Genomic DNA, 21,682 nt, shown 5'->3' with positions numbered 1-21,682 from the left:
AGTCCTTTGTGGGTGAGGTCCACATGGCCATGGGCCATCTGGGCTCCAAGGGGAGCCAAGAGAGGATTCCCCCTGCAACATGAGTCCCGAGGGAGCCAGAGGCCAAGAGCGCAAGAGAGCAAGAGAGCGGACTTCTTTGTTTAGGGGATTCAGTGTCTCAGATCTACCCGCGCTTGCAGTGGCCACGCCAACTCTGGCCAATGATCTGTCCCCAGGTGTGACTGACAGGAGAGAACCCTCCCTGTTTCATCCAAACTTTACTGGGCCTGCGTCTATGTATCAGCCCCACTCCTTCCCCCAGAGACATGCAGGGAATAGACCAGACCAGAGACTCCCTGGGGAGTGTGAAGCTGCAGCTTCCTGGCAGAGCTGCACAAATGACCTGCCCATGATGTTTTGGCCTTCCCTTTGCTCCTTTCCGGTTATTCATAACTAGGTTAATTACAGCGGTATCAGTATAAGGCCCCTCATTCCTGGTGAGGTTCTCTCTTTGCTACCCATGGAAATACCACACTTTATGCTGACTTCCTCCTCGTGGACTCCCAAAGAATTTTTAAATATACTTTAATAATAGTAAGAACCACGTGGACATACAATCTTAGAAGTAGCTGTTCCTACCCAGCACATCGACATTCTAAAAGCAGCTCTAGGCCCTGACTGGTTTGGCTCAGTGGATAGAGCGTCGGCCTATGGACTGAAAGGTCCCAGGTTCGATTCCGGTCAAGGGCATGTACCTTGGTTGCAGGCACATCCCCAGTAGAGGGTGTGCAGGAGGCAGCTGATTGATGTTTCTCTCTCATCGATGTTTCTAACTCTCTGTCCCTCTCCCTTCCTCTCTGTAAAAAATCAATAAAATATACATATATATATATATATATATATATATATATATATATATATATAAAATAAAAGCAGCTCTTAAGGTCTTGCTGCTCTTCTTCCCAAATCACTCCTGCATCTCGCCTCTTTGGGCTATAGTACGTCTTCTTTAAAAACTCCCTTCACAGGCTCGGATGAGCACCTGCAGCATGAGGTTGCTGCTCCCTCCACCCACTGTGCACAGAGTGGGGCGGGTGTTACGAGTGGGGATCTGGACATGGTGCCCCTCCTTTATAACTTACGAAATGGGTCATACATACAGAGGAGAGCATGTAATATGTGTATGCAAATACAGCGACTGTTTCTGAAAGTACCAACCAAGTTAAGATAGAATATTGCCAATAGTTTAGAAGCTCCCGTGTTCTGTCTTTAAAAGAAATTTGCAAGCAGCAAGTTTGTGGTTTATGTTTGGTTTCATGAGTTTTTATACACGCCTAGACTCCTGTAACTACCACAGACAGAGTACAGACAAACTCCAGTGCCCCAAAGAATTTCCTCACTCTGCTCCTTGTATGCAGACCCCCCTTCACCCCAACCCTTAGAAACCACCGATCTGTTCCTGTATTTTGGCCTTTTCCAAATTCTCACATAAATGGAATAAGTCAGCATATGTGTTTTCACCAGTTCTTTCACTTAGCGTCATGCATTTGAGTTTCATCCATCTGGTGTCCCTTTAAATTCTTTTGAACTTGGTCTCCCAGTAGCATGCAGGTCTCCCTTCCTGCTCTGTTATGTGAGTGCCTGCCTGAGTTGACAGGGCCTAGGCCACTTGGACAGCTTTCTTATTACATAGCTTCATAGAATTATTTTTATTTATATTGTTATTGATTTCAGAGAGGGAGAGAAAGGGAGAGATAGATAGAAACATCAATGATGAGAGAGAATCATTGATCGGCTCAATCCTATTTGGGATTGAGCTCGCAACCTGGACATGTTCCCTGACCGGGAATCAAACCCCTGACCTCCTGGTTTATAGTTGATGCTCAACCATTGAGCCACGCTGGCCAGGTTTCATAGAATTATTTAAGCAACTGGTTTGGGATTTGATGAATAGGTGTTGAAAAATTGTTACAGATCCCTTAACAATCTCTAATTTTCTTTTTCTTATCAAGAAATAAAATTTTTGCCCTGGCCTGGAATTAGGCTACATATTTGTGAATTTTGTAGAACTTGCTAGGCCTTAGTTGATCGGGAAGAAGCTATAAGAAATCCTGGTATTGCCTTTTAAAAATATAAATTAATAGATTTCTTTAAAGACTTTACTTAAATAATTTTTTTAAAAGGCTTTATTTTTGTAGGGCAGTTTTAGGTTCACAATAAAATTAAATGGAAGGTACAGAGATTTCCCATATGCCGTCTGCCCCAGCACATGTATAGCTTCCCCCATGCTCAACATCCCCCACCAGAGTGGGTACATTTGTTACAATTGATGAGTCTACACTGATACTCATGATCACCCAGAGCCATAGTTTATATTAGGGTTCACTCTTCGTGTTCTACATTCTGTGGTTTGGACACATGTAATGACGTACATCTACCATTAGAGTATCATCAAGAGAATTTTGTTCTGTCTGTTCATTCCTCCTCCCAAAATAACGTTTCATTTCTACTGTTGTTTCTTTAAAAAATATAATCATTTGCGTAGGTAATATAATTATATGGTTCAAAATTAAAAATTACAAAAGGATTGCCGAAACCGGTTTGGCTCAGTGGATAGAGCGTCGGCCTGCGGACTGAAAGGTCCCAGGTTCGATTCCGGTCGAGGGCATGTACCTGGGTTGCAGGCACATCCCCGGTGGGGGGTGTGCAGGAGGCGGCTGATTGATGTTTCTCTCTCATCAATGTTTCTGACTCTCTATCTCTCTCCCTTCCTCTCTGTAAAAAATCAATAAAATATATTTAAAAAAAAAAAAAAAAAAAAATTACAAAAGGATTTAGTGAAAATATTTCCTCCCACTTCTTTTCTCCCTTTGCCTAGCTCCCACCCCGTGCCTAAGGTATCGATTATTTTTTATTTCTTGTGTATCCTTCTAGGTTTATTTAGTATTTATAAGGAAATATGAACATATATTCTTCCCATTCTTTTTAAAAAAAATATATTTTTATTGATTTCAGAGACGAAGGGAGAGGGAGAGATAAATGGAAAAAATCCATTATGAGAGAGAAACATCAATCTGGCTGCCTCCTGTACATCCCACACTGGGGATGGAGCCCCCAATCCGGGCATGTGCCCCAACTGGGAATTGAACCATGACCTCCTGGTTCATAGGTCAAGGCTCAACTACTGAGCCACCGAGGCCGGGCTTAAGCGGTTGTTTCTAATTGTTGTTTCACTGGGGAAAGAGAATATGGAGCTCCTCAGGCCACCCTTCTGGAAGTCGGGCTCTCATAAGTGTTAAGGAATAATGTGTAAGATGACAACACTGTACAGTAAGAACCCAAGAAGTAGATCTCGAACTCATGAATACTTTTGCAAACGAATGTGACTCAGTGACTCCATTGCAAAATGCTGTTCAGACTTATCAGTAGTCATTGATTTAACGAATTTGTTTTGTACGTTGGCTGGGAAAATTATTGGAATGGAAGTCCAGCAGATCTAAAAGTTTTTGTTCTGTATTTGTGGAACATCAAGAAAGTGTGGATTCTCGCACATGTTTAAGTGTGACCATTTCTCTCTCCAAATGCCTTTCTGTGGATGGCTTTCGATTGGGTAGAAACTGGAAGAAGCAGCATCTCGGGCAGCAGAAGAAGAAAAGAAACGCCTTGAGACGCAAGTGGAACTGCAGGCCAGGTTCAGCTCGGAGCTGGAGCGAGAGAAGCTTGTGAGTACCGCACGCCTGGGGAACACCGGCGCCGTCCCAGGGCCAGCCTGGTCGTGGGGGCGGGGGCCTGGGAGGCTGCAGTAAGGCCATGTTGTCAGCTTGGCTCTGCTGCTGGCTTGCCGTGGGCTGTTGGGGAAGTGATGTGTCTGTTCATTCATCCATTGTTGGTTTATTGAGCACCTTCTATGTGCCGGGCACCATGCCCAGAATGTAAAGGTACAAGACATAAACCTTGCTTTCAAGACCCTGAGTGGTAATTTAAGGAATGGGGCGATAAGGGCTTGGTTAGGGTGACTATGTCTTGGTTTGACTGGGACAGTCTCTGCCATCCCGGTATAATTATTACCAGCATCCCTTTTCCCGCTCAAAGTGTTCCGGCTTGGAAAATAAATAGCTATGGAAAAAGTGCACATCGGTTCCATGACTTTTCTCCTCTGTAATGAGCCAAGTCGGAGGTCCTGAAATCATGAAAACATACGGATTCCGGTCTGCTGCCCTCAGCAGCTCTGATTCATCTAAGGTTCCCCTCCCCAGATGCCCGTAGTTAGCAGGTCTTCTCACATTGAATTCTGACCGTGTGGGAGCGTGCTGAGCCCAGCGCCTGTTAGATGCTCATACATTGCCTTTGGTAACTTTTTGTCCCTTAGCGTTGAAATGGACATGTTTGAGCTGTGAGAGAACAGCGCACAGAGGAGGGCCAGTGATGTAAAGGGTGCCCCCGCACAGCCAGGGGCCTGGGTTTGTTTCCTCTCTGCTCCTTCCTGAGCACTAGTTTCTCGTCTTTAAATTAGGGAGTTATCATATGATCCGTCATGACTGTTATGAGGATGACGTGAGCTAATGCAAGTGCAAATGTTTTATAAACTGGATATGCTCGTGTGTGCGCTATTATATTTAGGATGCCCTTGTCTTTTCCTTGTTAAGGCAGAGATTCAAACTCTTAAACCCAGAAGAGAGAAGCCATAACCTTGTCAGGACACTAAATTCCCTGCCTGAGTCTCCCCAGGGCTGGGGGTGCCCTAGGGAGCGGGGGAAGGGGGAAGGGGGTGCTAGGCTGCCAGGTAAGTGCGGGAGGCTCCGCACATCAGTGTTTCCCTTTCCCTTCGGCAGTTCCGACTGGGGAAAGGGTCATTCCTTTCAGAGAAGACTCTGTTGGTAAAGGGCTTGTAGCTTTAAGACAGAAAATAATCTAAAGAGAAATTATACAGGGAAACATTTTTTTCCCTTGACTTGATTGTAAGGTGTGGAGCAGAAAGGATGGAGAATGTACTAGGGCAGGAACACAGCATCGGGGTTGTAGTTTGTCCCAGACTCTCTGGGTGTGGTTCTGGTGTTGGTATTGGGAGTGGGTGCTCGATTCCTCTATTTTTGCGTCAAGGACGAAGGGCAGGGCCCCGCCATCCTGCGGGGCTGCAGCTGTGGGCAGTGGCAACCCCTCAGGACGGTGGTGGAGTGGGAGGGTTTCCCTGAGGGTGAGGCCAGCCTGCGATTGAACATGACCCTTTTCTACCGTCAGATCCGACAGCAGATGGAAGAACAGGTTGCCCAAAAGTCCTGTGAACTGGAACAGTATTTGCAGCGAGTGCGGGAGCTGGAAGACATGTACCTAAAGCTGCAGGAGGCCCTTGAGGATGAGCGGCAGGCCCGGCAAGATGAAGAGACTGTGCGGAAGCTTCAGGCCAGGTGCCCATCCGTTTGTGTACTCGCCTTTGCATAGTTTCTAGGAAGGGCTCACGCTGGCGGAGAGGGAGAGACCTGGAGGCTCGGTGGCTGCGTTGTCTATTCTCAGTCCGGGGCGCTGGGAGAGCCTCGCTTCCGGGGCTGCGGGCTGACCGGTATTTCAGAGCCGTCTCGGTGTGTTGGACGGGGTGCCCAGCTAGAATGCCCAGGGACCCAGGATCAGCTCTGGCAAGACCCTAGCTTCGCCGGCATGTTCCGGACCAGAGAAGAGCCCTTGGTATGGAGACAGGGGCCTGCTTCACGCCAGAGTTGCAGCCGCTTTTGGGGGAGGAGGAGGAAATCAGCAGTTTTCATTTGGTCATTTGGGATTAGTGAGATTCTTTAAATAATTATTATTCAAAAGCTTACTTTTAGAACTTCTTAAAAGCTAGACTGTTTTTTCCCTTAGAGCAGGGGTGGGGAACGTCGGGCCCATGGGCCGTACAAGGCCCGTGAAATCATTTGGTCTGGCCCTGCCAAGGCAACCGCAGGCGGGACTCGAAATTCAGTAAATCTAGGAGCTTTCGTCATGGCAACATACGTTTATATTAAGTGAATTATATTAAGTGGATGATGTTATAAATATCTAAATGGCCCTTGGCAACAAAAAGGTTCCCCACCCCCGCTTAGAGCTTTTAAAGCCAGGTTTACTATTTGTGATAGTCATGTTCTCGGATGAGAACTGCGTTTTTGGTCTTTGTAGCAGCAGGGAGGACGGGGTAGAATGAAGACCCGAACATGAAATTGGAGCTCTCCGCTTCGTCTCCCACTTGCTTCCCTTTGTGTTCTTTACGATGTCTTGTCCACACTGAACACACTGACCCAGTGGCCGGCTGGTCAGCGCAGGTGCACACAGGCTTCGAGCTGTGACTCCGCTTTGGGGAACAGCTGCGGGACGGCCCGGTAGATTTCCCACGGCTGCCGTTCTCATGTGGAGCGGCAGAGGAGGCTCGCTTAATATTTAGGCAGGAAGAGAAGAGAGGAGGTCTTCGTTGTATGCTTTGCCAAAATGATTTTAAAAATAAATGGGTTTTGAAGATTTTAATTCTATTAAGGAAAAATGATCTTCTAAGTAGAAAATCAAATGCTTAGCATATTGCCTGGCATTTACAGTCCCACAGGTGTGTTCTCAGTGTCCTGTGATGTTAACTAGATTCTTAGAACTGCCACCCAGTTGCCATTGGCAGTGATGTTGGCACAAGGTTCACTTACCGGGAAGGTTTGTAGATTACCCAGAGCACTCACAGGAGAGCTATGATATATATTTTACTTCCCTGCAGTTTGGAGAGAGGTTGATTATAACACAGCAGAGATTGGATCACAGAGGGAACCAGATATCTCTAGAAACTTATTAAAATACTAGAGGCCCGATGCACGAAATTCATACTAGAGGCCCGATGCACGAAATTCGTGCCCTCTGGCACCCGGGACCCGGGCTTCCCTCGCAGCCCCGGCTTCATCCGGAAGGACATCTGGTCTAATTAACATATTATGCTTTTATTATTATAGATTAGTTATTTTTATTTATCAATGAGTGATCTTTGAATAAGGGATAATTTTGGATAAAACTTGTGGCTTTTAACCAGTGGTAAACATTAGAATCACCTGTAAAGTTAAAAAAAAATACACATGTAGGGCCTGTCCTACATTTACTGAATCAAAATATCTGTAGGTAGGAGCCAGGAATGAGTATTGCTATTTAAAAAACTCTGGCTAATTATTTTGTACATTCTGATTTAAGTACATAGCAAAATGGTTTCAACCTTTTGAGTGCAAATGTAGTTGTTACATATGTATAGATTTGCACCAATAAGCTGAAATTACTGCACAAAAATTTTTTTTCTTGATGTGCAAAAGCCACTTTATGAATATACGGTATTTATTTTGCTGCTTTAAATTATTTTTCTTTTAACTTAGTTTTTGGAACTCGAAATGGGTAAACTGACGCCCTCTGGTGGTCATTTTTAAGCACGGCCAGTCCCTCCCTTGCAATCCCGGAAGGCGAGGCCTGGTTCAGAGGGTCATTTTGTCAGATTGGCAAAGGGGGCTTTCTCCTTGCTCCCACTCCCAGAACAGGCCTTTCTCGGTAGCAAATCAAGGGAAGTCCTCATGGAGTTGAGATAGAAACACTTAAGTCTCCCTCTAAGGAAATGAAACAACCTTAGGTGAAGGGTATATGCCGAGGGCTTTTTAGTTAATCCTCCCGCCCTTTCTTCCAGCAATATTACGTCGTTCTTGGAATCACTGGCATCTTGTTCTTCCACTGGATGACCCTTTCTCTGTCAGTGTCTTAACATTATCTCACTATGTCCCCAGAGATACTTTATTTATTTTTAAATATGTTTTTGTTGATTTTAGAGAGAGAGGAAGGGAGAGGGACAGATAGAAACATTGACGAGAGAGGAACATCACTAATTGGCTGCCTCTTGCGCATCCCTCACTGGGGATCGAGCCCACCACCCAAGCATGTGCCTGACTGGGAATCCATCCAGCGACCTCTTGGTTCCTGGGTCGATGCTCAACCGCCGACCACTCCGGCCAGGCTCCCCAGAGATGCTTTATATAGTAACTTGTTTAAGTGCAAGAACTTTGACTTGAGCCATCGGGGTCTTGTCAATTTTTTGATATATTAAAATTGAAGTTTATTTTTTTGATGTGTAACCTGAAGGTTCGCTAGCCTCTTCTGAATGGGAGCTCAGAAGAAATCTGTTCAGTTGACATTGGGAAAACCCAACTATTGGAAAGTTCTTGAGGCTGAGCCATCACCTGTCCCATTATAACTTCCTCCCACTACGTTTTCGGACCTGTGAGGCCTGTGGCACAGTTCAGTCATGTCTGCAGTCTCGGCAGCTGGTGCCGTGCCTGGCACACGGCAAGCGCCCACGGGTATTTTGTGAATAACTCAGCGGATCCAAGTTCTACTCCTGGGGGCCTCTCAGAACAACAGTCTCTTTCACGTGTGATACTTTTCACGTATGTGAAGGCAGTGAGGAACCAAGCTCTGGAGTGAGGTCTGGGTTTGGTTCCCAGCTACTTTCTAGCTGTGTAACTTTAGAAAAGCCATTTCACTGCGTTGAGCCTTCAGTTCCTTATCCACAGACGAAGGGTAACTGCCAACCTTGCAGGGTGGAGGAGATGACACGAGATAATGCATGCAGGCTGCTTGTGCAAGGCCTGGCGTTTGCTAGTCACTCAGTGTTGGCTTCTGTTCCTTTATCTCGCTTGCAGATGAGGAAGAGAGATAATATGTAGAATGTCAAAATAAGAATTCTTCAAAAGACACTGACAGGCTGGAATGATGGTTTGATACCAAGAAGATAGTTTAAAATAGCAACAGAAGCCTGGCTGGCGTGGCTCAGTGGTTGAGCCTTCACCTATGAACCAGGAGGTCACGGTTCGATTCCTGGTCAGGGCACATGCCTGGGTTGGGGGCTCAATCCCCAGTGTGGGGTGTGTAGGAGGCAGCTGATCAATGATTCTCTCTCATTATTGATGTTTCTATTCTCCCTCTCCCTTACTTGCTGAAATCAATAATTTTTTTAAAAAAATATTATCAACAGAACAAGTACAGGATCCAGGAGACCTGGCTGAATAGAAATTCATTTGAAAAGATTCGGAGTTTTACTTTCCTTGTGAAGTGATTGCCAAAAACCTCATCTACTCTCAGGTAGCCTCAGTGAATGTGAGAATCCAGAGCTAATGAGGCAATAATCCCTCCATAATAACAAAAGCTGCTTTAGTCAGCATTTTCTATGTGATGGATGCTGTTCTAAGTACCTTACACGCATTGTCACATTTAATGCATCAGCAAACCGTTGATGGTGGGTGTCGTTCCTATAGCTTTTCTGTAAATGAGGAAACAGAGAGGTTAGATTCTTTGGTCAGGGGCTTGTTTGCAAACCACAGAAACAACTTGCGTTGGCTACAGTAATCAAACAATTCCTGGGAAGGTTCTTAGGTAGATCTCCAGTTCCACAGAACAGCAGGTGGCCAGGCCTGGGACCCAGGCAGGAACCAAACCCCAGCCCAAACCAGGCCACGGGAAGAGTCCCGTCAGGAGGCCGTGGTGCCGACATTGGCACCACGTCGGTGGTTGCTCCTGCCACCACTGGATCGCGGCTACTGCTGCCACGATAAATTCCCCACTGTCTCTGCTTCTTTGTGTCAATTCCCTCAGAGGTGAAAATCCAGGAGGGGCAGCTGCTTAGCAAGCCCAGGCTTTCCTCGTGTCCTGGCTGCCAAGGGGCAGGGAGAGCAGGTGTTGCCTGCAGCTTCTGTAGCAGGAGGTGCGCCCTGCTTTCCATCACGACACCTTCTATGCCGGCTTCTCTAGACGTGTGAAGGGGATTCAGATGCTGGGCAGCCACACGCTGCCAGTGTCCTTCCCCCTCCATCCTCTCACACTGGGGTGAAAGCAGGCCCTCCGGTCTTGTTCACTGCTGTGTCCCAGCACCTAGAAAGGACCACGGGAGGGGGCAGTAGGTCCACGCGAGCGGGGGAATGGACTGTGCTGGTCAGACCACACTTGCAGGGTGTGCAGGTGTGGACATCGCAGCCCAAGAGACATCCCAGGGGCACCGATTGGCCTTTGTGGAGCTAGGGATGGGAGGCGGGAGGGCTCATCTTGGCCGAGGAAGACCTCTCCCAGGATTGAGACTGCCCACAAAGCAACTGGCTCAGTCTATAATGCAGCGAGTGGCCCATCACACAGGGTATTCGAGCCGAGTTGGGTAATCACCTCGCAGGGTGTTGTAGAGGGAATTTTGACAGAGCTGTGGTTGGGGGTTAGGGTGGAGTAGTTGGGGGGGGTGGTTAGATAGGGGTGTGGAGTCTGTTACTTTACTTCCTTTGCTGTTGGTTTTAGAAGAGCAGATGTTCTCGGGTAGTAACTGGCCTGCTGTATGGCTTGTTACTGAGGTCCAGACACTAGTGGTGCGTCCTGTCCTGGGCTGGCACAGACCAGTGTCTGTGCTTTGGGTACAGGTTTGGGTTGTCTGTTGGTTTAGTTGATTTAAATACCTAAGTATCTGGAAGTTCTCAGACAGGCAGCCTATTATGGTAACACAAGGGGCTCAGTGCACGAATTTGTGCACCTTGAAAGGAACTGTGGGCCACGAGGCTGCAGTGGGCACAAGGGCAGGTCTTGGCCCATCCTCTGCGCCCCCGCCCAGCCCCTCCCACTGCAGCCCCGTCCCCCCTCGTCCCCTGTCTGCCTGCAGCCCCGCTCCCGCCATCGCCTTTCCCACGCACTGATGGCGCCGGCCCACTAGCACCTGCTGACGCTGACGGCGCGAAGCGATTGGGGTGGCGCCGTCAGCAGGTGCGAGTGTTGGCTGCTGCCCCGATCGCCCCTCAGGAGTAGGGGGAGGTGGAGAAGCCCTCAGGGGTGATTGGGGCCAGCAGCCGCCGCTCACATCCACTGATGGCGCCTAGTGATCGGGGCCGGCGTCGGGCACTGGCAGCGGGTGCGAGCAGTGGCTCCAGTGCCCGCAGTGGGTGTGAGCGGAGCCGGCGCTGGCAGCAGGTGCAGTGCCAGGCGGGACCGTGTCATGCAGGAGCAAAGAATTTTCAGTAACCACCAGAGGCTCGCCCCAATGACAGCGACCGGCGCCCCGCCTTGGTCTGGTACCCTTGCTCACCTGCTCCACCATCCCACCGCAGCCGACGCCTGCCATATTCTGTGCATGCCCCCTGGTGTTCAGCACACATCATAGCGACCAGTTGTTCGGTTGTTCCGCCGTTCGGTCTATTTGCATATTAGCCTTTTATTACATAGCATTTGGAGTCACACAGACCTGGGTTGAAACCCATTGCTACATGTTTGCTTTTCAGTGGCTTCATGTAAAACGTAGAAATGATAGCGCCTTGTTTGTGGGGTTGATGACGACGACGGTAAAGTGCTTGGCATGTAGTGATTGTTTAGTAAATGGCTTCTATTATTATTCTACCTTTTGTTGGTTCCTTCTTCCCTCACCTTCATTAGTTTGTCAGCTTTTTCCTCTGTAATAGGTTTTTACAGATGAAAAATGTTTGGATGTTGGAGTAACCAGGCAAATTTCAGAACGTGGCCCTGCCACCTGCCAGGCAAATGACCTGGGTCAGGTCACTTAACCTTTATGCCTCACTTTCTTCATCTTAAGCTTATTGTGAGGATTAATTAGGAATATACTTAACTATTGGCCCGGCTCAAGGCACAGGAAGCCTCCTTAAATGTCATTAATTTTTTTTTTTCAAAAGAGGGTGAAACAGTTTGGAGCAGAACGCTTGGGTCATGTCCTGCGAACACGGGCCTCTCTGGGTCCGAGTTTCCTCCTTGCAGCACGAGAGAGGCGGATGGGGTGACCTTGGAGAGTCTCTTTGCTCGAGTGCCTCGTCAGGTGGGGGGTCAGGTGTGGAGGCCCGGGCCCCCGCGATCCTGAGCTCCCACATTGCAGGTTGCTGGAGGAAGAGTCTTCCAAGAGGGCGGAGCTGGAGAGGTGGCACCTGGAGCAGCAGCAGGCCATCGAGACGACCGAGGCGGAGAAGCAGGAGCTGGAGAACCAGCGCATCATGAAGGAGCGGGCCCTTCAGGAAGCCATGGCGCAGCTGGAGCAGCTGGAGCTGGAGCGGAAGCAGGCGCTTGAGCAGTACGAGGTAACCTACACGGCACATGTGCATTTAAATGGTTAAAAACAAGCTTTTTGTTTTGTTGTTAATCCTCACCCAGGATGTTTCCATTGATTTTTAGCGAGAGTGGGAGGGAGGGGGAGAGACAGAGAGAGCAAAACATCGACACATCTATTGGTTGCCTCCCGCACGTGCCCCTGCAACTGAGGTGCATGCCCTTGACCAGAATTGAACCCGGGACCCTTCCGTCTGCAGGTGGACGCTCTATCCACTGAGCAACACCAGCCGGGCAAACACGCTTTTTTTAAAATGAGAGAACATTGGCTTAGCGGCAAGAAGCCATAGTAAGAATTTTGCTTAGCTGGAAGTAAGAAGAAAGGCGGTGAGGCATATTGGTTAGAGTCCACTCAGGAGATGGAACCCACACAGTAACTGGAACAGGGAAAATTGAATATAAACAAGTGTTAACTATAACCGGATCCCCTATGAAGTGGTAGAGAGGACTCTAAGAGCATGGGAATGGCAGGAGCAGGACTGAGGCAGAGCACCCAGGAAGGACACGCCTGGAGGGTCCCCGTAAGCCCAGTGCTGGGACCTGGGCCTCCTTGGGGGGGCACAGCTGTGGTCACTGGACGGCAGGGAAGCTCCCCGAGGTGCTGTGCCCACGGAGCTCACTGGGGGCCGCCTCTGGGGCCCTGGCCAAAGCTGGACAGGGAGGTGCCACTGAAACCCCTTGGGGTGCACCACGGGTGTCCCACATGCCACGGGGGCTGAGCCGCCGAGAAGAGCCCAGTGGAACTGGGAAGCCAAGCCCCTTCCCCCTTCAGCCCCCTCTGCTGACAGAGCTGAGATGGTGCCCGCTGGTGGGGAGACTTACCCTAGAGCAGGGGTCCTCAAACTTTTTAAACAGGGGGCCAGTTCACTGTCCCTCAGACCGTTGGAGGGCCGGACTATAGTTTAAAAAAAACTATGAACAAATTCCTATGCACACTGCACATATCTTATTTTGAAGTAAAACAAAAACGGGAACAAATACAATATTTGTATTTGCATGTGGCCCGCGGGCCGTAGTTTGAGGACCCCTGCCCTAGAGCCACGGCTGGGCAAGGGAGGGTGGACTTGGAGCCGAGAGGCAGGCACCGGGACTTGACACTCACCTGTAATCAGTGTGGGTTAGGTCCTCGGTGTGACACTCAACTGCCCTGAATCCTAGTCTCTGCACCTGCATAAGGGGGCGCTGCGGGTTCCTGCTTCTTAGAGTGGCTGTGAGGGCTCACAGAGAAAACCGAGCTGATGGGAAGTGGCCAGTCTTTGTTGTCTGGCTCTTCAACTACCAGTGTGTGTTGCCAAATCCAAAACCTGCTCTGTTTCAGGGAGTTAAGAAGAAGCTGGAGATGGCAACTAGTAAGACCAAGAGCTGGAAGGACAAAGTGGCCCAGCACGAAGGGCTCATCCGCCTGATAGAACCAGGTAACAGCTGTGTGTGTATTCGGTCTACCTTTCTGTTTCATTATGTGCATCAGACTTGTGCAAAGAAACTTCTTCAGCCCCAATGTGCAGAAGCCAAGCTGCTCAGGGCAAGCGTCTCTTGACTTACTTGCCCTTGAACAGACGCGAAGGCCCGGTGATCCCTTTGTGCACATCTTCTAGTTCAGTGGTTCTCAACCTGTGGGTCACGACCCCTTTGGCGGTTGAACGACCCTTTCACAGGGGTCGCTTAAGACCATCCTGCATATCAGATATTTACATTACGATTCATAACAGTAGCAACATTACAGTTATGAAGTAGCAACGAAAATAATTTTATGGTTGGGGGTCACCACAACACAAGGAACTGTATTTAAAGGGCCAGAAGGTTGAGAACCACTGTTCTAGTTGCTTTGGCTGCTGTGGCACTTTCAGATGTTCCTCGGAGAAGAAATCAGTGGAAAAGTCACTGTTTTGTCTGTGGGAAAATGATCATGTCAGTGGAAGAACACAGTACTTCCTGTATTTAAAGCCTGTTTGTCTTTCAGGTTCCAAAAACCCTCACCTGGTCACTCACTGGGGCCCTGCCGCGTTCACCCAGGCGGAGCTGGAGGAGCGGGAGAAGAGCTGGAAAGGGAAGAAGGGCACCGAGTGACCGCGGCAGCGTCCCGGCCACCACTGGGCTCCGTGTGCAGCTGGAGGGCTTGATGCGAAAGACAAAAGGAACTGGCTTTGCTGCTTCTAACTCTTCTTCCTTCAACCTCCCATTCGGTCCAGATACTGCGGAAGCCTTGGTCCTCTTCCTGCAGATAAGGGCTTATCTGGAAAGGAGAAAAGTCAACACTTTCAGGCTCTTTCTTTGAAAACTGCCGCTTCTGGAAATTCCTTTGTAGCTCTCATTCTTGTCAGCGTCACCGTCATCGTCCTGTTGGGGGGGAGGGGGGACGCGGGTTGGTGCTCTGGCTCCCTGGATGCTTGGACCTCTGTGACTCAGTTCCTCATCTCCTTCTGCAGCACGTGTCCTCCTCCCAGTACCTGTTTCTAAGCTAGATTGGCCAATGGCCTGGCACTTCACACGGGATGCCCTTGACCGTGCTGCTCAGAGACGGAAGCCAGCAGCTGCCCATGGACCGTGTCTGAGGGTGTGGCTGTGCAGGTTTCTGTTTAAAGCACGGTGCCACTGACTGACATCTGGCTTCAGGGCAGTACACATCCTTTTAAACAGTGCTTTGGCTCAGACAGATACAGCAAGTCCTCACTTAACATTATCGACAGGTTCTCCGACCCTAAGCGAAGAGACGTATACAGCAAAACCAGTTTTCCCGCAGGCTAATTTGTAAAGACCAGCGTGAAGTTTTCGTGGTATCTCCTCAGCATTGTAACAGATCAGTGTTGCACAAAACGATGTTATTCAAGGACCTGCTGTACTTACGAATCAAAGCCCATAGATGAACTAAGTGGATCCCGTGTGGAATGATATTTTGAGAGTAACTGGATTCCTCCTAAGATTTAAAAATGGTTTCAGTTGTCAACGTGCTGACGGACCCCTTGCTTTACTTGTAGTTACTGTACAGAACGTTTTAGGAGTGTGGGCATGCTTGTCCTAACCGGGCCTTTTACTTAATAAACAGGAGGATGATCATTTATAGGAATTACCTATGAAAACATTTTAAAAGTGTATTTTTGTCATGTGCCGTCTTAAGAGGGAACAAAATATTTATAAATTTTCAAACGTTCTTACCTAATTGTACAATGTAATATGTTGAACAATCTTAATTTTTTTTGCTAATTTTCTAAGATATAGTAAACATATTTTATATGGTTTTTAAAAAATGGACTTAGAAAATAAAAAAACAAACCAACCCAGAACAACATACATCTAAAACTGTCTGATTTAATAAAATAGTACCATGAAGTTGTGTGTGTGTGTCTGGGTGTGTGTCTGTGTTTTCATACAAGGAGGTGGGCTGGGGAGAGGGACACCTCCTGAAAACACTGGGTTTGCAGTGTGGGCCTCACACCAATGTCACTAAGTGAACTGTGGCCTTGTGTTCGGTGTCTGAGTCACTGATGTGGGTAACCGTGTCCGCTCACGGACGGGAACTTACAGAGACAATTTCTCCCTCATCGTTGCTCTTACCTCCAAGCCCTCTTACCTCTGCTTCCCAAATTCATGTGTCTTTCAGTTTTCCCAGAGTAAACAGTGTGGTTTTCATGTTTTGGTGCCAAGATCTGTCCTGTTTTGGTTGCCAAGAGTAAAACTCCTGCTGTGGACACAGGCGGCCACTCATCCAACCTGATGGAGGTCACCCGGAAGCTGACCTCCCGCTTCGAGAGGGAGAGGGTGCGCTGGCTGGTGGGTGTTTAAAAACTGGTCTCCCTGCTGCAGTGGCCCCCCACCAGGCATGAGTTGCCCCTGGGGACATTTGGCAATGTCCGCAGCCGTTTTCGGTCGTCACAGCGCGGGGTGTTCCTGACATCCAGTGGGGAGAGGCAGGGATGCTGCCAAAGGTCCCTCAATTCACAGGACAGCCCCCTGGTCGCAAAGAATCGTCCGGCCTAAGATGTCAGCAGTGCTGAGGTTGCTCTACACAGAAAGGCATGTTCTATTGCCCAGAACACGACAGGCCCTGGGAGGCAGGGCTTCCCTGTAAGGCGCCCCGGGAGTTGGTATAAATGGGGTGCAGCACCTGGAAGGCAGAGAGGCCGTTTGCTCCGTGAGCAGGCAGAGAGCGGTGGGCAGGAGCTTTGGCACCTGCGTGGGGCCCTGTCTTCAGAAACGCTGAACGCCTTTTGCGCAGAGGTCGGAGGGAGTTGCTTTGGGTCTGTCTGAAAGCCTGTGATGCAGGCTGCTGAGGCAGGAAGCGGAAGAGCTGCCGTGGCGTCGGTTTCTCTCTGAGTGGCTGAGCTGCGCACCCGGCAGGCCCGGCAGAACCACCCAGCAGCTGGTGAGGGTGTGTTCTGTGTGCCGCCAGCCGGCGATGTGCCTCACGGAGCCGAGCGCTGGTGCAACGCCTCCCACAAGGCACGGCTGCCCCAGAGGAGCGAGGATCGGCGAAGGTCCGGCCGCAGGGAAGGGGGAGAGGCTCTGCTCAGTTTTTATCAATTCATAGCAGGTGTTGAAAGAACCTGTCTTGGGATTTGTTGCAGGGGTCCTCAAACTTTTTAAAACGGGGGCCAGTTCACTGTCCCTCAGACCGTTGGAGGGCCGGACTATAGTTTAAAAAAAAAACTATGAACAAATTCCTATACACACTGCACATATCTTATTTTGAAGTAAAAAAACAAGACGGGAACAAATACAATATTTGTATTTGCATGTGGCCCGTGGGCCGTAGTTTGAGGACCCCTGGTTTAAGGAATGTTCTTTCCTCTCCGCCCTCTATGTCCTTCTTTATATGTTCAGGTGGAGACCTGCAAAAGTCACCCTCCACTTCGGGGAAACTAGGTGGCAGTATCTACTAAAAACAGCAGCCGCCTTCCAGGCCAGTGGCTCCACAACCGGGAGGAGGCAAGAGTCCACCAGAGCCCCGAGGAGGGTCACCGCAGCCTGTAGGATGGCCCCAGGCCAGAAGCCCATCAGCAGAGAACAGACGTGAATCGTGGCATAGCCAGGAGGCCACACTAATTGAAATCACATCGCTGAGAGGGGCAGCCTCGAGGATGGATCTCAGACATTATGTTGTGCAAACAGGCCAACCAGAACGGAATGATTCCATTTGTACTGACTTGCAGGACTGGCCCAGCTAATCTGTGGACGCCGAGGTCAGAATCGTGGTTACCCAGGGCGGGTGAGTGGGGGAGGGTGTTAACTGGAAAAGGGCACAGGAGAACCTTCTCGGATGCTGGAAACGGGCAGTGGTTATAGAATAAACTGTCAACTTTATACTCAAGATGCGTGCAGCTTGCTGTCTGACCGCAGGGCTTCTTGGCTGCAGCAGCCGGCTCTTCCCGAGAGGTCAGCGGGCCCAGGCCCCTCAGTTTTCAGAGAAAGACCGGAGGGGACAGATCAGATCCTGACCTTTTCCAGGATGAGTTCATCACACCCCCTGCCTCCTCGCAGGTCCTTTAGATACATGTGGATGTCAAACATTTTACCTCTGTTTCTATCCCCCACCCCCCAGCTGACATGTCCACGCTCTAGTCCCAGGCTCAGCTCCCATTGACCCTTCTGAGGTGGCTGAGCCTCTGGCCCTGGGTTGTGGGTAAACTGTGGTGGACGCTAAGTTCCCACAGGGCTAGCCTCAGATTGCTTCTGTGCCCACGGTGTAGACACAGCACACTGTTAGGGGTGTGCGCCCACAGGAATGAAGCCTTCCTCCCCGGCTGTGTCCGCCTCCTCCACAGCAGGCACAGCGCCCTGCCGAAGGCCAGGGTGTGAGAGGTGGGGAGAGGGAAGCTTGTTTAGCAAACCCCCTTCCGGTCAGCCCCCAGCCGTAGCCTGCCCCTCTCCCCATCTGAATCCCTCATTTCCTGTCCCGTGTCATCCGGCCTCTTCCCCTCAGCCAAACCTCTCTGCTGTGACCAGCAGCCCACACTGGGTCTCTGAGAGCAGACCTGGCTGGGCCCCACCTTCTACATTCCCCCCCACCCACCCCCGTTCTCATGGTCTCCACCCGCCCTGATGGGTCAGTCAGGACCCTGGGCTCGCTCCCCTGAGGAGACACACTGCCCTCAGACTGGTTTCGGGGGTGCCAGGACCGCTGCCACCTGCTCATCTGTCCCTCTCCTCCCCGCGGAAGCCCAGGCCCTGCCCCTCCTCTCCTGCAGCGTCTGTCCAACGCTGCCCGCTTGCTGGGGTTCTTGTTCCAGCATTAAGAAGGGTTCAGGAAAGCTGGAGAAGGCTGTACATAGATTAAATAGGAGTCCAGAGATGAAATATAATTTTGAAAGGCATTTGGGGGTCAGAGGAGCCTAGTTTAAAGGAAACTAAGATCTCCTCATCTCAGGACCCCATGCTTTTTATTAACACAAATTGTCCTGAGGCGAGGGGGAGATATACACTTCAAAGGGTCAGGGTTTCCTATACACAGTCCATTGTCAGATTGGGGAGAATTAGCTGTTCAGGTGTTTGGCCAGTAGGAGGCAATAACATGTAGATTAAGATGCCCTGAGCTGTCTGGCAGCAATCAATCAATTTAATGTATCCTATACAGGTTTGGGGAAATGCCATCAGCCATTCCCAGATTCAGCCCTGCTGTCATGCTAGAATTGGCTTCGGGCACCCACTGGGCTCCCTGTTCCCACTTGGAGGGCATTTGTGTCTGAAACATTTGTTTACAGGGCACACACAGGCTGTTCAAGAAAGGTGTACGGGTCAGTCAGAGAAAGACAAGCATCACAGAATCTCACTCACATGTGGGATCTAATGAACGAAATAAACTGATGATCAAAAACAGGCCCAGAGACATATTAGCATGAACAGAGTTGAACCTCAGAGAGAAAGCAGAGGAGGGTGGGTGGGAAGAGATCCACCAATGCACTTGTACGCATATATGCAGAGCCCGTGGACACAGACAATGCGGTGGTGCGGGCCTGGGTGGGGGGGAGGACGGGAGCGAGCTGGACGAGGTTAATGGGGGGAAAGGAGGACCTATGTAATGCTTCCAACAATAAAGATTAAAAAAAAAAAAAAGGAAGGAGTATGGGTGGCAGATTTCATCCCGAATCCGAGGCCCGAACGCCCCACGGCGCAGTGAGTGGGAGGAGGGTTCAGTGGGCAGCGCTCGGCCTTCAGAAGCACTGAGCTGGGAAGGAGGAGGTTTCAGTGACGCACACCTGGGTCCTGCCTCCTGTGCCACCTGCACAGTGAGCTCCGGGTCTGCACGGGCCACGGGTCCCCTGCGCGTCGCACCAGGAGGCACCCGGTGTCCTCAAGGTTTCTCACATGCAGAGACTTCACCCCCGAGCTTTCATCCCGTCTCATCCTGTTGCGTTTTCTTCAGAAAGTCATGTGATGAGGGGCTTTCCATCTTGGCTGGGCCAGGCCTCAAAATGGGGATTTTTGGGTGGACGGGCAAGTTCTGAGAAAACCCCACAGGTGACCGAGGCCGGCCAGCCATGCAAGGCGACTGGAGAGTCTGGGAAACACCGGCTGCGCTTTCTGCACGTCCACAGGCAGGCGCCCTGCAGAGGCAGGTCTTCGACACGTGCCAGTGGCTGAGTGAACAAATGAGTCCCAGGGTGGGGGCTCCTGCCCAGAAAAGCCCCCACTCCCCCGGCACACCAGCCCTCTGGGGGCCCAAGCGGAGCCCGAAGGACCCGGCCTCTGCTTTCCCCCAGGAGTGCTGTGGCCTCCTGGTGGCCATCACAGCTTTTCTGGGGCCAGAGCGGTTCACTCCACTCCAGGGCCTCGCCCAGCAGCTTTCGAGGCTCTTACTGACTCTGCCTCAGTAGCCGCGAGTGAGGCGCCCCGGGCACTGCACTCCCATGAGCCTCCTCAAGGGCCAGCCCAGGGCGCCTCAAGGACGGGACATGGCCTCATGGTTGCCCGCCGGCCGGCACGTGGCACCTCGCAGGTGCTTAGTAGATGCCGCCCTTTAACGGCCCCTTTCTGAAATAAGTCCCTGTCCTCAAAAAATCCTCTGTACAGTGATGTCCTCAGAGGTAACAAGGAAGCAAGCTCTGCTCCATTTGGATCATTTCCTCCACCCTACCCCGAGGCTGGGGACTGTTTTTCCTTCCTTCTTTTACTTACTGATTTTTTTTGGAGAGAGACAGACAGACAGACATCGATTTGTGGTGCCACTTATTTATGCATTCACTGGGTGATCCCTGTATGTGCCCTGGCTGGGTATCAAACCCACCACCCTGCCTATGGCCAGGACGCACTGACCAGCTGAGCGACCCGGCCAGCGCCCTGGATGATCTTCAATCCCAAAGCCTCAAGCCCCCGGCCCCATCTGCCCCCAGACTTCATGCAGACAGAGAGGCTAGAAACCAGGCCGCCCCCAGACTTCATGCAGACGGAGAGGCTAGAAACCAGGCCCCAACGTGTGGAATTCCCGTGACCGTCAGTGAGACCCCATGTGATTCTTTAAAAATGCAGTTTGTAGGTGTTTTCTTAGCACGAAGCCACACATACATGGCCAAGTGGGAAACAGGAAAAGCAGGTGCCCAGTGAGAACAGCGGGGCGCTCTAACCCACCTCCACAACCTGCCGGGGCTGTGCAGCCCCCAGGCCCGCATTTCGGCTCCTTTACGAGAGGAACTCGCCCGCCTTCATCAGGGGCCATCCCGCCACCCCGCGCCTGCACGGCCGGTCCTGAAACGCCCGGACCTGGGCAGAGGCAGGGTCACACCTTTGGGGGGAAAGGAGGTGCCGCCGGCTCACAGGGCGGGGCCGGGCGAGGCCGGCGGGGCGAGGCCGGCGGGGGCCGCCAGGTGGCAGGCGTGCGCCGCGGGTCCCACTCGCCCAGGGGCGGCCTGAGGGCTGTCCTGCTGTCCTGCTGTCCTGCTGCCCTGCTCCGGGCAGGGCCTCGTCCCCTCGTTCCTCTGGCCGGAAGGAGGCGGCCGCTCTGGGGCCGGGAGGGGGCAGCGGGTCACAGCTGAGCCTGCCAAGGGCTGATGGGACCCACAGTCCCGCCGAGCTCGTTTTACCTTCAACAACCCAGAAAGCTGGCGCTATTTTACAGATGAGGAAAGTGAGGCTCAGAGAGTGAGGCAATTGCCCAAGGGGACGCAGGCAATGACAGATCTGGGGCAAAACCCATGTGTCCTGACTCCAGGGCCTCTCCCAGCCATTCCTGGTATGTACGGGGGCGGCAAGTGCAGGCCTGCGGGGGGGCACCTGGGGGGCGGGGGTGTGTGTGATGGGGGCAGCCCCTGTTCCTCCTCAGCCCAGCATTTCCTCTCGGGGCCAAAGGAGGGGCTGCTGGCACCTTGAGCCTGTTGGTTGTGATTCATTCCCCCACCGTCCCCTCTCCCGCCTGGGCCCTGTTTCTGCAAGTGTCTAGGAAAGGGACAGCCCTGTTCCCCGGAGCCTCTGGGGCTGCTGGCTGGAGGCGGCGAGAGTGAGTGAGGAGCAGGGGCAGCCAAGCAGCAGGGGCCGTTTCCTGCCCGGTTTGACCCCTGGCTGTCCCTGTGGAGGCCCCAGCAAACAGAGCAAGGTCATCCAGGGCAGCATTCCAGCCCGAGGCCCGAGCGGTGACTGCAGTTTTCCCGATAAGGCTCAAGAAGGGACATAGAGT

At 51.1% G+C, this 21,682-nt stretch overlaps 1 protein-coding gene across 1 annotated transcript in view; it reads left to right on the top strand.

Moving 5' to 3' along the window:
- SWAP70 (switching B cell complex subunit SWAP70) overlaps positions 1-15,408 on the top strand; it is a 74,710-nt gene extending 59,302 nt beyond the window's left edge. The window contains exons 8-12 of the mRNA XM_006089634.2: positions 3,594-3,701; positions 5,218-5,384; positions 11,855-12,053; positions 13,400-13,496; positions 14,042-15,408. Coding sequence (XP_006089696.1) covers positions 3,594-3,701; positions 5,218-5,384; positions 11,855-12,053; positions 13,400-13,496; positions 14,042-14,148 — 678 coding nt within the window. The 3' untranslated portion in view covers positions 14,149-15,408. The remainder of the gene's footprint in view (positions 1-3,593; positions 3,702-5,217; positions 5,385-11,854; positions 12,054-13,399; positions 13,497-14,041) is intronic.
- The last annotated feature ends 6,274 nt before the right edge of the window (positions 15,409-21,682 follow it).

This window comes from Myotis lucifugus, unplaced genomic scaffold (genome assembly GCF_000147115.1).
Source record: "Myotis lucifugus unplaced genomic scaffold, Myoluc2.0 scaffold_61, whole genome shotgun sequence".
Taxonomy (NCBI): Eukaryota; Metazoa; Chordata; class Mammalia; order Chiroptera; family Vespertilionidae; genus Myotis; species Myotis lucifugus.
This window is presented reverse-complemented; position numbering and strand designations above follow the sequence as displayed.